Below are 15,242 nucleotides of genomic sequence, written 5' to 3'. Positions count from 1 at the left end.
GAGAGCGGACGTGTGCACGCGCCCCGGCCCCTCCCCCGGACACCTCCCTGCAGCCCTTCCCCCCGCTCGAAGCTCTCCTCCAGCATCGCGGGTACCGTGGTGGCCTGCATCCTCCCCTGCCCTGTTCACCCGGACCCAGCGTCTCGGGGTGCGAGGGAGGCCGTGCGCCCCCCACGGGCAGCGCGGCTGGGTGACGGCAGGACCCTTCAGCTCCAGCTCCCGTCTCTGCCCAATCCCCCCGGGGGGGCCCGGCACGGGGACAGCAGGATGGGGACTCCCCGCCATCCAGGGTGAAGGCAAGGCGTGCGCCTTGGGGCCAGGAGGTTGGATTCCGGGGCTTTTCGGGAGAGAAGGAGATGGGCAGGCCGAGGCCGGCTCTGCAGGGACAGCCTGCTCTTCAGACACCGTCACCGGCCTGGTGACCAGGGGACCGCACCGCAGAGGGGAGCACGGCACCGTAGCCACTGCTGGGTCTGGATGGGAACCTATGCCCGACGCGACGGTCAAACCGGGCAGGGCAGAGGAGTGGGGGTGGAGAGAGAGGGCCCTCCGCTTGTGACAGACGCAGAGCCGCGAACCTCGGCCGCCTGGCCTCCTGCACGCTGCCTCCGGCCGGGAGCAGGGGCTGCGCCTCGGGGCCGGCTGCCCCCCGCCGTCCACAGGGCCTCAGGCGTGGGGCGGCGGAAAGTGCTGCGGGTCCGGCCGCCGGCCCGGGCCGGGGTCCGGCAGGAAAGGCGAGCGGGGGGCTGGGGGCCTGGGGAGCAGGGGCGCGGCCGGCGCCCTGAGGTGGGGGCGGCGCGGGGCGGGGACGGGAGGGGCCCTGTCACGTGGCCCAGGAGATGGCCGCGCTGTGCTCCTTGGCCTTCATGCGGAGGGCCGCGATGCTCGACGTCTTGCGGTCGGGCTCGCCGTTGAGCTCGTAGCCGTTGAGGCCGGGGCTGAGGCCCGCGGCGCCAAACAGGCTGCCCATGTGCGTCTGGCCCACGTGACTGCCGGCCCCGGAGACGCTCAGGAAGTCGGTGACGCCGCCGGCCCCGGAGCCGGGCGGGTGGGCGTGAGGGGACATGCAGGCGGGCACCGGGTCGCAGGGGACCACGCACGCTGGCACGGGGGAGGCAGCCCCGTTGTTGCCGATCCAGGACGGGTTCTGAATCTGGGAGAGGGAGGGAGAGATGTCACAGGCGGGCTGGGGCCGGCGGGGGGAGGACACGGGGGGCTCTCCCGTCCCCCACGGATGACCTCTCCGCACCACGAGCCCATCCTGACGATGGAACCATTCTTGAGGGTTCACGTGGGAGCCTCTCAAAACCGTAAGCGGCCGCCCAGCCCCCTGGCAGCCTCTGGGCTGTGCCCCGGGCCAGGTGAGCGGGAGACAGAAACTCCGTTTTAAGGACTGAACTTGAAATTTCATCAGGCGTCCAGTGAACGCGCTGTCCTGCGGGAACAGCTCCCCAGCTGCGGGAGCCCCTGACCGGAGGCCCAGAGGCCGGCTTCGTCTCTCCATCCGCGGACCGCCTTAAGGCCAGAGACTGTCTCGCTCACCTCTGGCTCCTCCCCAGGCCTGGCACCTCCTAGGCACTTGATAAACGGGAGCTGACACGAGCTCAGAGCGCTGCGGCGTTGGGAACACGGGCTCTGGCCTTGCAGGTTGTGGTGTGGAGAGGGTGGCGTGGACAGTGGGGGCCTGAACACTCTCGAAAGCCAAGGTCAGTGGGGGAGGTTCCCAGGGCTGGCGCCCTTGAGGCTTCAGAAGCAACTCAGGGCCTGAAAGGGCTGCCTCGGCAGGCGGGGAGTGGACGGCTGGAGCCGGGACGGGGGTGGAGCGAGGCGAGGGGTGTGTGGAAGATGTGTGGGTGTGGGTGGGGGTCGGGTTGCACATTTTATCTTCTATCTGTGCAGCTGTAATCCCGTCCCCTCCCCAGCTTCCACCTCTGGACCCCATTTTCCCCCCAGCAGTTATGGGGAGGTAGAGCTGGGGACTTAGCTAAACATACATCACTCCAGGCATCCGGGGAGGGGGGCAGGGGAGCAGGATGAGCCCTGAGGAGGAGAGGTGCACCTCTCAGCCTCGCGAACGGCCTTCTCAGTAGCCGCGCAGCCGCTTCTGCCAGTTTGCTCCCCCACGACCCCCCTACCCCCCAGGGTTTGGAGCGCCTTCAGGGAAGGCATTTAAAGGAGTGAGGAGGAGACGGTGCCCCCGGATCCCACGGGGACTGCAGGGACGCCGAGAACTGCTCGAAGGTTCGGGTGATGGGCCACGGGTGGGCTTTCCCTCTCCCCCTCTCTCAGGAGGTCTGGGGCGTGTGACGTGGGGCACTGACACGAGAGGGATGAACAGGGTGTGAGCTCAGGCAGCAGCCACCAAGGCCCTGGAGTCGCGGCTGGAGGTCCATCCTCCAGGGCCCAGGGAGAGGCTGGCTTGGGAGCAGAGAGGAGACGCGGACGACAGAATGGGATGCAGATGGTGCATGTATGAGACACCCCCCTTCCCCAGCCTCACCCCCGGGCCTGACCCCGTCCATGTGACTCCTGGGAGGGGAGGGGCAGAGCGGGTCCTGTGGGGACCGTGGGCTACCCTGGTCCCGGGACCGTGAGAGGTGAAGCAGACTTAGGAAGGCCGGGGGTCTGGCTCACTGCTGGGCGGGGCCGGGCTTGGAGCTGAAGGTGCAGGCCACGCCACAGCCTGAGGAGGAGGAATTGGCCGCCTCTGCCGGACAGGTTGAGGGATGCAAGGAGTGCACGTGGCCAAAAATGCATCCCTCCGAGTGTCCTGGCTGCCTGACATTACTCGCATGACGTCTCGTTCCTTTGCATCCCACTGAGGACTCAAATGCCACCAGAAGGGGGGGACAGACGGACACCCATGGAGGAAGATGCTCCTGTCTGAAGCCATATAATTCACAACGCACTTTTGCACAATCTAATTTAGACCTTCCAACAACCTCGCAAAGGGGTTGAGGCAGGTGCTTTTATAATGCCCAGGTGAAGAAACTGAGGCTCAGAGAGCTTATGACTTGCCTGAAGTGGGAAAGCGCTGGAGCTGGGGTGACAGCCTAAGTCCTGGGTCTCAGAATTCCATGTTCATTCCAGCCTGGCCTCCAGGCCTCCAGACTTCAGGACCCCCTCTCCCAGGAAACACTCTGAGTGGCTCCTGGTGGCCTGGAGGCCCCCTGGCCTTCAGCGTTCCTCAGTTCTCATGCACGTAGCAAAAGTGGCCAAAGTGGCAGAAGAAAAAGCCATTCTCATCACCCCAAATTTCCCTTTCCTAAAGTCTAGCCAAGGCTGGGTCAACGCTTACATTTGGCAGAAAGCGCTCTGGGCCTCCCACGTTCCAGAGAAACAGGCACATACCCGGAACGGGCCCGGAGGGCAACTTGGAGCCCTGAGTCCTCTCTCTGGGGAAGGTGCCCCTTCTCAGAAACCAGGGGGCTGAGGGCCAGAGCAGGCAGCTGGGGTCAGGGACTTACCTGGGCGTAGTTCTCTGCTCGGGTGAGGAGGGGTAACTCGTAGGCCGTGGAGAAGTGGGTTCGAACCTGCTGCATCTGCCCAAAACGCTCCCTCTTCCTCCACTTGGCCCTCCGGTTCTGGAACCAGACCTACAGGACAGAGGCGTTGTCGCCAGGGTCAGCCCCGGAGCTGGGGGCTGCCCCTTTGGGCAGTGCCAGACTTTCCCTCGAGCCCCATCAGCTGCAGTGTAGGGGCGAGGCCTACACTCATAAAGTACCCGCCTCGGTCTTTATCCTCAAAAGCTTACCATCTAGAATGGCGGACACTAAGAGCCTGGAAGGCAGTTTATACCCCCTAGCTGTGGACGTGATCTTGGGCCAGTAGCTTCGTTCTTCTAAGCTTCAGAATCTAGAGCAGGCAAGTGTCACACACACACACACAAAACACGCCACTAGTCACCTTAGTGGTCATCTAACCAACCCCAACACGGGGTGGCCCGACCCACTGGGGCCACAGACTCCTGGGGAGAATCTGGTAAGCGCTATGAAGGCTCCACCGGAAAATCATTCTCCTAGACCATCACACACATGCGGTCTGCCAGCGTTCTCCCAAAGGCCTTGGCTTCCTGGGACCTCTTGGCTCGGATTCAGGATTCCCACTTCCGGAATCCTCTCTGCAGCCTTTTGCTGGAAACAGTCTCCCAGCTCAGAATCCCCGGGTTAAAGATTCCCCCCGGGCTCCAGGGGCAGTCAGGGTCGGCCTCGTGGAGGGAGAGCTGGGGCTGGGCGCCACGTGCTGCTGGAGGGACAGAAGTCCAGGCTGAGTTTAGGGCACACTCAGGAGACCTCAGGGGGCCACGCTGCCAGTTGGGGGAGTGATGGGAGGGAAAGGACCACGGAGACGGGAGCCAGATTTGGGGGGGGGGAGCTCGAATGCCAGGTGGAGGGGGTCGCCACGGCGCCATGAAGAGAGGCCAGCTGCTGCAAAACCTCGGGTCTGGTGCGGGGGAGGCCCGCCCATCACTGAGCACGGGGGTGGGGTGTTGACGTGACTGGGCACTTGATGGGGAGGGTGGTCTCGGAGTCAGCTGTGGGAGCCGGGGTCTTTAGCAGCGGTGGTGGTGGTGGGCTGGGTCCTTTTCCTTTTCCAGGAGCATTTCTGGCAGGCTGAGACCTTTCCCAAGGCTCGCAGGCAAGAGCTCGCCTTGGCATCTGTCACCCCAGCCAGTGACTTGGGGTCTGGGGAGGGGTGCTGGGGACAGGGGAGGATGGCAGAGGGCGAGGGAGCAGGGCTCAGCTTCCAGGCCAGAAATGGCTTCAGGCTGAGTCAAAGGCAGCCCCCGGAGCTCCCTGGAGGGAGATTCCTGGCGGTTTGATGTGCACCTACCCTCTGACTCGGGTGCAGGTGGGCACATCCCAAAGAGCACATCGCTGGCAGCCTCGCGGAGAGCACAGAACCTCCTCCTCAGAGGAGAGGGAGTTGGGCCTCCCCATGGACGGCCTGCCATGGGACAGCACGGAGGCTGCTCAGCCCACGGGTGCCCACTGGAGTGCCTGGCGTTACCACTGGCCTCAGTTTCCACATCTGGAAAATGGGACCAATATCTGTGCTGACCTCTTCACAGAGGGGATGCCTCCGAGAGCAGCAGGCGAGCCTGATGGGAAATGCTGACAGGGCGTTTCTAGAGTACTTCACACTTGTTTATTTATAGCTCCCGACCTTTCTTGCTGTCTTTTGCCAGAAGAAAGAGGTCAAAAAAGAAGGGGTATGTGTGGCTCATGTTAGTGTGGGGAGGGTGGGGGGAGGGGGGAGGGCGAGGCTGCACTTTGTCCCAGTATGAAAGCATGAGTGACACACACACACACACACACACACACACACACACACACACACACCCCCGCTGCTGGCGTTTCTTTCAGCATCCTTTTGTTTCCTGGCTTGACCCTGGTGCAGGAGAAATGCTCTCCGGTGACCCCCCTCTGGAGCTGGCCCTCTCCTGGGCTGGGGTCTCCGTCCCTGCCCCAGAGCCTCCTGGGGCCCCCTTTCCTCCCGGGGCTCCCGGGGTCTGGGCCCCGGCCGCCCACTGGGAGCCAAGGGCGGATCGGGTCTCCTCTCTGCGCGGCTGAAACGGGATCCCCCTTTATCAGTGGCCTGGAATGGGGGGCTGGGGGCAGGATGAGAGAAGGAATCAGAGGCGCTTGTTTTCATTTCATGTTTAATTTCCTGCAGGCTTAGCTCAGTCTTTCCGCTCCTTCCTCAGCCTCCCAGGGTTTTCTGGGGGGGGAGGCCAGGGGGAGGGGAGAAGCCCACTGGAGGCATCTAGATGTAAGATGTATGGCTGCTTTCTCTCTTTGAGGCCGGGGAGAAGGCTAGGAAAGGGTGACGTGTCCACCTCTGCGGGGTTTCTGCTGAGTCTCTGTGGACTCGGGTCTGTGGTGGGAAGGCTGGGGTCCAGAGGTGCTGGTGGAGGTGACCCGCAGGCTCGGGATGGGCTGGGAGGGACACGGATGGGGAAGGAGGCAGCCAGTGTCCTGCCAAAGGGGCCTGGGATTGAGGGGAGGAGCAGAATGGGGGCAGATGGAATGCGGGGTGGGGGGAGGCGGGGGAGAGGGGAGACCGGGGTTATCTTGGAAGACAGATGAGCGGCGGGGGAGAGGCACTGAGACAGCACTGTCTTGTGGAGGGAGTGTAAGAGGGTCAGGCTGAGGGATTTATTTGAGGGCTGAAGATGGAGACGGTGGGGGGCGCACGGCTGTGGGGAGCAGAACTGCCCACTGCCACCCCCTGCGCCGGGCCCTTCCTCCCTGGGCCTTACCCTGCACACAAGGCTGGAGCCTTTCTGCCCAGGTAAAGGCTTAACCTAAGTCAGCCTCCTGGTCTTCAATCTCCTCTTGCCTAAATTGGGTGGTGGCAGGGGTGTCCTTACGGGCCCTTCTGTGCTCACACTCAAGGGCCTTGAGACTCAAAGCATCCTCCCATTTCTGACTCTTGGGAGCCCAGGGCTCTGACAGCTGCCCTCTTAGAGGCTCTGTGCCTCAGGGTTTGTGGACCTAGGCCTGGGACTGCAAGGTCCCGGCCTTCCATTCTATGTGTCACAGCCCAGGACCTCCCCACTCCCAGACCACCCCAGCCTGGGCCCGCTCAGCAAAGTCCTCTCCCCAGGGAACCAACCGTCTTGGCGGAGGCCTCGCTAACCGCAGCCCATCTGGGGCCAGGGCAGGGTGGCCCAGGGCAGGGAGGCCCCTGTCTTATTGTCTTCAGACACCAGCTGCGGAGACTGGAATCCCAGACAGCAGAGAGAGGCCCCTGCAGCCCCCTGGAGCAGGGCCAAACCCCAGGTTTCTTCCCAGGAAAGGTCCACCTTGGGGACCCCACCACCCCCTCCCTGTCCCCACCGCCGCTCCACACCAGGCACCTGGCTTCCCACCCGCTGAGTGTGGGCCCCAAACAGACGCAGCAGAGAAAAGCGGGGGGCTCCTCCCTACTCTCCCCACCCCCAGGGCACTGCCAGGCTCAACCCAGAGGTCTGACACCCATGATGATCCCACCCACCCTGTTGCCTTTCTACAAAGAAAAATCTCAGAACAATCTGGCATGTGTCCTGCTACAGCAAACTGCAGTGAAAGAAGCACTGGGCTGGAACTCAGGGCCCCACATCCTATCCTCGCCACTGCCACCGAATCACCTTTCCTGACAGGTGATCACTTCCTGCCCCTGGGCCTCTTCTTCCTTGATATCATATGAGAGGACCAGGTGACCCTTTCCAGCACTAGCATTCTATAATGCTATGGCCCTCGCCTTAGATAAGATATGCAACACATCAGGGTTTCCTTTTCTGCCTTGGCTGCTGGGAAGCTCAGCATTGACATGTGCGCTCACTGGCAAATATGATCGTTAGTCTATTTCTTTGACAAAATTACCTTCCCGTTTCATGACGTTGTTCATGTTCTTAGATGAAAATAATAAATCTTTAATGGTAAGCTGCCCCATCTCCTTTTTGGAAGTAGGCATAAATGTATGTTTGCGTGTGAGTGTGTGTGTGTGTGAGTGTGTGTGTGTGTGTGTGTGTAGAAAGACCGCTCCATTTTTTTTTTTTTTTTTTGGCGCACGGGCTTAGTTGCTCCGTGGCATGTGGGATCTTCCTGGAGCGGGGATCGAACCCGTGTCCTCTGCATTGGCAGGCGGATTCTCAACCACTGCGCCACCTAGGAAGCCCAAGACCACTCCATTTTAACTGTATTCTGGTGCCTGAAAAGTGCTAAACATACCCCAGTGTCATTTCCATGTGTTGTACGAGAAGGCTCATCCTTCTTTTGATACTAAGTGAACTTTACTCCTGGGCACTCCCGTCCGTTTGTTAGGGACACACACGTGCACACACACGTGTACTGCACAGAAAATGGACAGTTTGCTTCACACCAACACAGCACCTACAAGAATGCCCCGTAACGGCCACCCCCTCTCCACCTACTCCTTTAACTCCTCCCAAATCCACTGGCTGAACTGAGGCCAGACGCTGGGGTTCCTGTCCAGACTCTGAGGTGCCGGAAGTTGCATGATTCAGGTGAGACAGTGGGTGTGAGAAGGTTTCTGGAATCACAGTGAAGCCTCAGATGAGCTGCCTGCCTTCCCCAAACACTCACTGCGAGCTGGAGATGAATAAGTCAGGAAGCTTGCTTTTGGGAATTTAGCGATAAACGACCTGCCTGTTCGGAATCGCCTGGGGTACCTGCCGTTTCTGGATGGGTGTGTATTCACTGAAAACTACCAGTCCCTTTTTGTAGTTGAGATTTTATTTTATTTTACTTTATTTTATTATTATTATTTTTTAATTTTTTGGCCGCACCATGCAGCCTGCGAGAACTTAGTTCCCTGGCCAGGGATCACACCAGCACCCCCTGCAGTGGAAGTGCGGAGTCTCCACCACTGGACCGCCAGGGAAGTACCCCACATTAGCCATTTCAGATAAAAATGATTCTGGACCGTATTACAAGTGCCTCTGCCTTGTTAAACAGAGCATGACTGAGATTGATGAAACTTTCATTGACTTCTTAGAAACACTGCTGAAGATTCTTTAGTGAACCATTTAACAGGGGGCACCCTTAGGGTCTGCTGAGTAACAGGGCTCTTTGTCCTGGCACTGAAAGGACCTGAGCTGAGCTGTGCTGAGCTGATCTGAGTTGCTTTTTTTTTTTTTTTTTAAATAAATTCTCTTTGCTCTCAAGCTGTTGATTTCTGTAGCCCACAGGAGGGGGAAAACTGCTATCCACCAACACCTGATTTGCTATTCTAACGTGCTCTGGGTTGGAAAAGCAGGCTGAACATGACATTTATTTTGTGTTACACTGAAGCTCGAGCTTTAGTGCACGGATCTTGTTGCCTGTGTTTTTGGTACCGAGAGGGCATTGCTTCCCCTCTGGTTTTTTCTCTGCCATAATTTCATGCAGGGAGAGGAGACACACCTCTATGGTCAAAGGAGGTCAGTTGGTCCACATATCTTTATTTTTTGCCTTTGTTGCTCTGAGTTTGGCCTTCTCTGATTGGTAAGGACGGTGATGAACAATCAGACAGTACCTGCCCTCAAGGGGCTCACGTTCTAATGAGAGGAGACAAACAGATAAAATAACTTAAGCCAGTCATAAATTCTATAAAAAAGATAAAATAGGACAATGTGCTAAAAGGTGACCTGGTTTGCTTGTGTTGTGTTGTGTTAGTTTGGGTTGAACTGTGTTGTGTTGGGTTGAGCTGTATGGGGTTCTATTGTGTTGTGTTGAGTTGTACTGGGTTATGTTGAGCTGTGTTGGATTTTGTTGTGTTGGGTTGGGTTTTGTGGGTTCTGCTGTTGTGGTGAGCTGTGTTGAGCTGTGCTGTGTTGAGCTGTGTTGGGTTGTGTTGAGCTGTGTTGAGTTGGGTTGAGCTGCGCTGGGTTTTGTTGTGTTGGGTTGGGTTATGTGGATTCTGTTGGGTCGTGTTTAGCTGCGTTGGGTTCTGTTGGGTTGTATTGAACTGTGCTGGATTGCGCTGTGTTGGTTTAGGTTATGTTGTGTTGTGTTGGGCTCTGCTGGGCTGTGTTGAGCTGTGTTGTGTTGGGTTGGATTCTATTGGGTTGTACTGAGCTGCAATGGGTTCTGTTGAGTTGAGCTGTATGGATTTCGGTTGTGCTGGGTTGTGTTGGGTTGTGTGGGGCTGTGTTGGGTTGTGCTGGATTGATTGTTTTGGTGGTTGGGTGATGGCAGGGGGCTACTGCTTTAGCCACGCAATCAGGAAGACTTCTCAGAGGAGGCACATTGAGTTGGAACCTGAAAGACGGAGGAGGAGGCAGCCATCCTGGGCAAAAAGAAGAGCTGGATTGTCTCTGTTTCTGCCCACTGGGCCGCTACGGATGTCTTTAAGTTCATCCTGTTTCGTTTCTAAGAGATAGGCCTTCCAGAGCAGAGACCAGTCACCATCTCCTTCGTGAGAGGGCCTGGACTCACACACCACATAGAACTCAGAAGCACAGCTAACAGGCCCCTCCACTAGGAGCCCTGCCCAGGCTCTAACCAGAGCAAGAAGCCAGATGGTAAAGTGAATAAAAGCAGACTTGCTCTGGTTGGAGCAGGGGAGCAAGGGGCGGGCGCCTGGGACCGAGATGAAGAAAGCCCTGGTGTGACTGGGGACAGTCAGGCCGTCCCAGCTCCGGCCACCAGCCCAAGGGCCGGCCCTGCCTTCCCACTCCCGCCCCGGCGCCCTCACTGACCTGCACGCGGGCCTCGGTGAGGTCGGTCCTCATGGCCAGCTGCTCCCGTGCGTACACGTCGGGGTAGTGCGTCTTCTGGAAGACCTTCTCCAGCTCCTCCAGCTGGTAGCTGGTGAAGGTGGTCCGGTTCCGCCGCTTCTTGCCCTTGTTGCTCTCGGAGTCGGCCTTCTCCAGCGGGCTGGGGAGGTCGGCACTGGCCCGCTCCTGGGCTCCCTTTGCCCCAGCCTCCTTCACACTGAGGTAGCTGCTGTCCATCCCCACGGTGTCAGAGTCGGGTGGCAGCTCTGGCTCACCCAGGGAGCTCTCTTTGGCTGAAGGGGGAGGAAACAAGGGCAAAAACCAATGGCTGAACCAAGCAGGAGAGGAGGGAGGGACGGGGGAGCCATCCCCCGCCTTTCCCGGTCGGGGAGTATTGGATGTGAGGTGCAGAGGCCCGGGTTCTAATCCTGGCTTGCCATGAACATGCTGTGTGACCTTGGGTGAGTCTCCTTCCCTCTCTGAGCCTCTCTGCCATCGTCTCAGCATGCGTGCCTTTCAGCACCAATGTTCCGTGACTCTGGGTCAGCCAGCCTGACCTCTGTGACACGGAACCTCCACCCCACGGCCCCTGGGCTCCTCCTTCTAGAAGGACTTTCTCTGCCAGAACTTCTTTGGGCGTCGAGGATGCTGACTCAGCGCCTCGGACGCCCAGAGTGGGAGGGAAACTCAGTCAGCAGCCATGTCTGGCCCACCTGGGCTTGGGGTGAGGAGGGAAGGCCCTTCCTCTCCTGGCCTGGTCCTGCTTGGGGTTCAGCAGAGGCTGTGCAGGCTCTACCCAAGAATCCGGTGCTGAGGGTCCCATCCCCTCACCTTCCACGGTGGTCTCACCTATTGTCCCAGCGGAGTCCTGCCCCTCCGGGTGGGGGCTGTGTCTACTAACGAAGTGGGGCACCTCCCCCGACGCACCCAGAATGCAGACACGGGGACCCCAGCAGATTTACACAAAGCTCGTGGCCCAGGCCCACAGCCGCCGCTGTCTAACAAAACGGGGCTCTGCCAGCTGATTCCTGGATGCTCAGAGCTGGGAAGGACCCATTAGCCCATGCAGGTCAAGGGCAAGGAGATGGAGGCCAGGGTGGGAGGGTGGGGCGGGGAGGAGCTTGTCCACGTCCAGATAGTCCAGTGAGCACCCTGGGCACACACGCGCCTCCGGGCAGAGGTTACAGCACAGGCTCTGGAACTGGCACCAGGGTCTGAATCCCAGCTGTGTGCTTTGGACCGTTCACCTAACCTCTTCGTGCCTCAGTTTCCCCCTCTCTAAAATGAGGAGGCAGATACCTGCAGGATCCGCCGCACAGGAGAGTTGCGGGATGAAAAAGGCTGACACGAAAAGCACTCAGCACGGTGCCCGCGATGCAGCCTTCTGCCTGTATAGCTAAGTTATTCCCAGTTCTGGTTCTGGACTCGTGAGCAGCAGAAGATTCTGACCCTGGAGAAGTCCCCCACGCAGGCAGGCCCTCCCTGGAGCTCCTGAGTGCGGGAGCGTGTGCAGAGGCTGTGGGAAGGCTGCTTGATTGGTGTCTAGAGACAGGGGTGTGAGCCCCTCTCTGGGCCAAATTCCACTGACTGCGACTCTCGCAGAGTGACATAACATACAGGATTAATAAGAAGTGTGTGGGGAGCATTTGAAACCTTTCACACGTGCCAGCTCTGACCATGACAAGCATCTGTGGTCCGTGTGAGCACCCACCACTCTGACCCTCGGTCTCCTCTTCCGGGAAGAGATCCGAGCAGCGGGCGCTCCGTGTCAGGATGATGCCTCTAGCCCAGGCCTCTGGACTCTGTCCAGGTCCGGGGCCGAAGCTTCAGATTGGCTCTCGCCCCTGGCCTTCTATGTACCCAGGGGGCTCTTTTAAATCTGGGGACGCTGAGAGGGACATGTCGCCTCTGTCCTTCTCACCTCCCTCTCCAAGGCACTGAGGAAAGTGGGGTGGAGGTGAATACCCAGAGGGGGCCCGGACACAGCTTCGGGAGGCCGTCCCTGAGGGCCGCGGGCAGCATCGATGCCAGCAGGGTGGGCGGCCGGCCCTCAGGCATCAAGTGTGGCACCCGTGTGAGCCCAGACACACGCAGACCGCCACGGCTTCAGCGACAGCACCACGCAAACTGCAGCTGGCAGCCGGGCCAAGAGCTTTCAGCAAAGATATTTATCTTCCTGGCAGACAAATAAGTTTCATGTTTTGGGTTTTTTTAAGGAGAAGAAATCCCACCCAGCCTCACCAAAAATAAACATCTCTGTTATGCAACTTCCTGGAGGCCAGGCTGGGGTGGGGGTGGGGCAGCCCCTGCCCCTCTGCCCTAGCACGGCTCCCCAGGCCCCATCCCAAGACCCTCACCACACCCGCTGACATTCAGCCTGGGATCAGGCCCACCCCACACAGCAACAGGGGCGGGGCCCTGCAGGGGAAACTCCATGTTATAAAAAGCAAGGGTTGGTAGGGACCAAACTCCTCACGTTAAGTCAGGGGAAGCTGAGGCCAGAGACGGCGGGAAATGTGCCCTAATCGCGGCAGAGTGCAGCCTCTCAGCCCTTGGTCGGTCCTCTACTCCTACCCCATGGTCTCAGGGCCTTTCCTGGGGAGAGAGGTAGGGCCAGGAGGAATTCAGAGGCTTCACATAACCGAAAGCCCTGGTCTGCGCATCCTGTGGGCAGAAGGACCAGCCCCTGAGGATGAGCGAGTGCGGATGTGGCCCAGCTCGGGGGAGGCGGCAGAATGTCCCGTCTTCCAAGAAGAGGAGTAAGAATCCGGTTTCCCCACCTCCAGCCACCCACCGAGAGGGGGCGAGTGGGGTAGGAGGGCGGAGACAGCATGGTGTGTGCAAAGACCACCAGACCAAGAGTTGGGAGACCTGTTCTCAGTCCTGGCTCTTCCAAAGTCTGCCTATGACTTCAGATGATGCCTTTTCTGCCCCAGAGCCTCATGTGCAAATGGGAGCAGGTATGGCCCATTTGCCTGGGGAGAGCAGGCGGGGTGGTGTCATGGCCTTGGCCTGCTGGACTAAGTAGCCCTCCCGCCTTAGGGACCAGTGGGACTTTCCCCTTGGGATCTGGAGTGGGGAGATAGGGCCATGTCTGTCCAGGTCAGCTAAGTCTAAGGAAAGACTTAGAGATGGAAGGAATTCTGGCGAAACTGAGGCTTCTCTGGTCCTCAAAGAGGGAAGAAACCTTCCAAATCTCCATCTTGATTACTGACCATCTTGCTATAAATTCTGTGGCTAGACCCCTAATTTAGGCAACAAAGGAAAATTCCCCAAGGTTCTGATCCAACTGGTCAGAATGACAAGCCAAGGAAGGCCCTCTCAGGTACTCAGTGCAGAGATTTCAGACTTGGGGGCATCAAATTCTACCTCCTTGTCACCCTACATTATCTCCACCAAGTGCTGTCATCCAGACTTTGGCGACAAGACTGCTCACTGCTCCCAGGACAGCTGGACCATCTGTCTTTATATCCAGCCCATGTTTGTCTCCTGTAGGGTCTGGCTCATTGGTCCTGGTTCAAAACTTCCAGGGGCCTTTCCCAAGCCAGCCCTGCAGACATCTGGAGACGGCTGCCACGCCTCCAAGTCTTCCATCCTCCAGAATAAATAATTACAATTCCCACTGCTGTTCTGCAGGAGGCCCCGTGTTTAACGGGCCTGCTTGAGACAGGTGGGTGCCAGGGATGGGATGGGTGGTGGTGGTGCTGTGCTCTGGGCAAAGCCAGCAGATCTCTCTCCAACTAGATGAGCCAGAGGGGCTGGGTGCAGGCTTGGTATCGTGGCCCGAGGCCTGGTGCCACTCAGGATCTGGCTCGCTCTGTAAGCCCCTCCTCAACAAGACGGCCGCTGAACACAGGGGGCCTGCAACAAAGGAAACTCCTTGGTCTCCCTCACCCCCACCTCTGTCCACCTGCCTGGAATATCCCTTTTTTCCAGCTGACCTCCAAGGTCCAGTCAAGCACCAGCTCCTTCAGGAAGCCCTCCCAGACGGGGGCAATCATACAGACCCCTCCATCCAATTACTACCTGTGTTTCTGGATTAGTATATCAGCAAACCCCAAATGTCTGGCTCCTCCTAGAGAATCAGTTCCCCGACGGCTGAGACCTCATGTCATTTGTCCCTGCCGAGCCCAGGATGGGGCAGGCAGCAGACAGGTGGGAAGAGGTTACTGAGGAATCAATGAACAATATCTAACAAGCAAACATTACTGAGCTCTCACCCTGTCCAGCGACCTCTGTGCATCTACTGCGTGCCGATACCCATAGGGTATGTGCAGAGATGTTTGTTGAATGAATGCATCTTCATAGGTAATGAGGAGAAAGGTGGCGAGAATATATTAAAAACAGGCATGCAGTGACTAAAGTCTCCATCCAAGGCTGACAGCTGAGACAGGGGGAGGAGGCAAGATCACCAAGCGAGAGGGGGAAAGACGACGGACAGAAAGAAGAAGGACAGAAGGAAAGAGAGAAGAAAGAGTAGGCAGACACAGAAGGATGTTTCCATGCAACGAGCAAGAGGGAAACGGGGTTGGGGGTGGGAGGTCAGGGAGGCAGAAGGAGAAGCACCGAGATGGGCTTCACGGAGGGGGCTCTGGAGTTGAAATGTCCTGGAAGCCCAGTCCAGCATCTACCGGGAACCAGCTCCACATCCATCGTGCTGCCGTACTGGCAGAGAGAAAAGGCCACTGGCAACTCCCAGCTCGCCCCACTGCTGGGCCCATCTTGAGGCCCAGTGGCATCCGGCGCTGGCGTGAGGCTGAGCAGCCACGGAGCCTTGTCCCGCCCAGGCCACCTGCCTGGCTGGCTGGCTGCCCCCCATTCTCCCTGGAGCAGCCCCCCGGGACTCCGGCCTGGTGCTATGCTGACGCCCCGCCCAGCGTGGGGAGGCATCCCTGGGCGGGCTTCGTCCCAGGCTGTGGCGCCCCAGACAGCGTAACTGCAAACCGCAGCTTCCCCCGGGATGTCTTGATCTGGAAATAAATCCCAGGCTACCCAGAGGGATCAAGCAGTGTGCTCCCCGAGGCAGGGACGCGCGCCC

General features: G+C 58.9%; 1 protein-coding gene across 1 annotated transcript in view; it reads right to left on the bottom strand.

The window, feature by feature from the left end:
• Positions 1-683: 683 nt before the first annotated feature.
• The window catches only part of ALX4 (ALX homeobox 4), a 41,544-nt gene continuing 26,985 nt past the window's right edge, over positions 684-15,242 (bottom strand). The window contains exons 2-4 of the mRNA XM_057695342.1: positions 10,187-10,497; positions 3,468-3,596; positions 684-1,153 (exon numbers count right to left, since the gene is read on the bottom strand). Coding sequence (XP_057551325.1) covers positions 824-1,153; positions 3,468-3,596; positions 10,187-10,497 — 770 coding nt within the window. The 3' untranslated portion in view covers positions 684-823. The remainder of the gene's footprint in view (positions 1,154-3,467; positions 3,597-10,186; positions 10,498-15,242) is intronic.

This window comes from Hippopotamus amphibius, chromosome 9 (assembly GCF_030028045.1).
Source record: "Hippopotamus amphibius kiboko isolate mHipAmp2 chromosome 9, mHipAmp2.hap2, whole genome shotgun sequence".
Taxonomy (NCBI): Eukaryota; Metazoa; Chordata; class Mammalia; order Artiodactyla; family Hippopotamidae; genus Hippopotamus; species Hippopotamus amphibius.
This window is presented reverse-complemented; position numbering and strand designations above follow the sequence as displayed.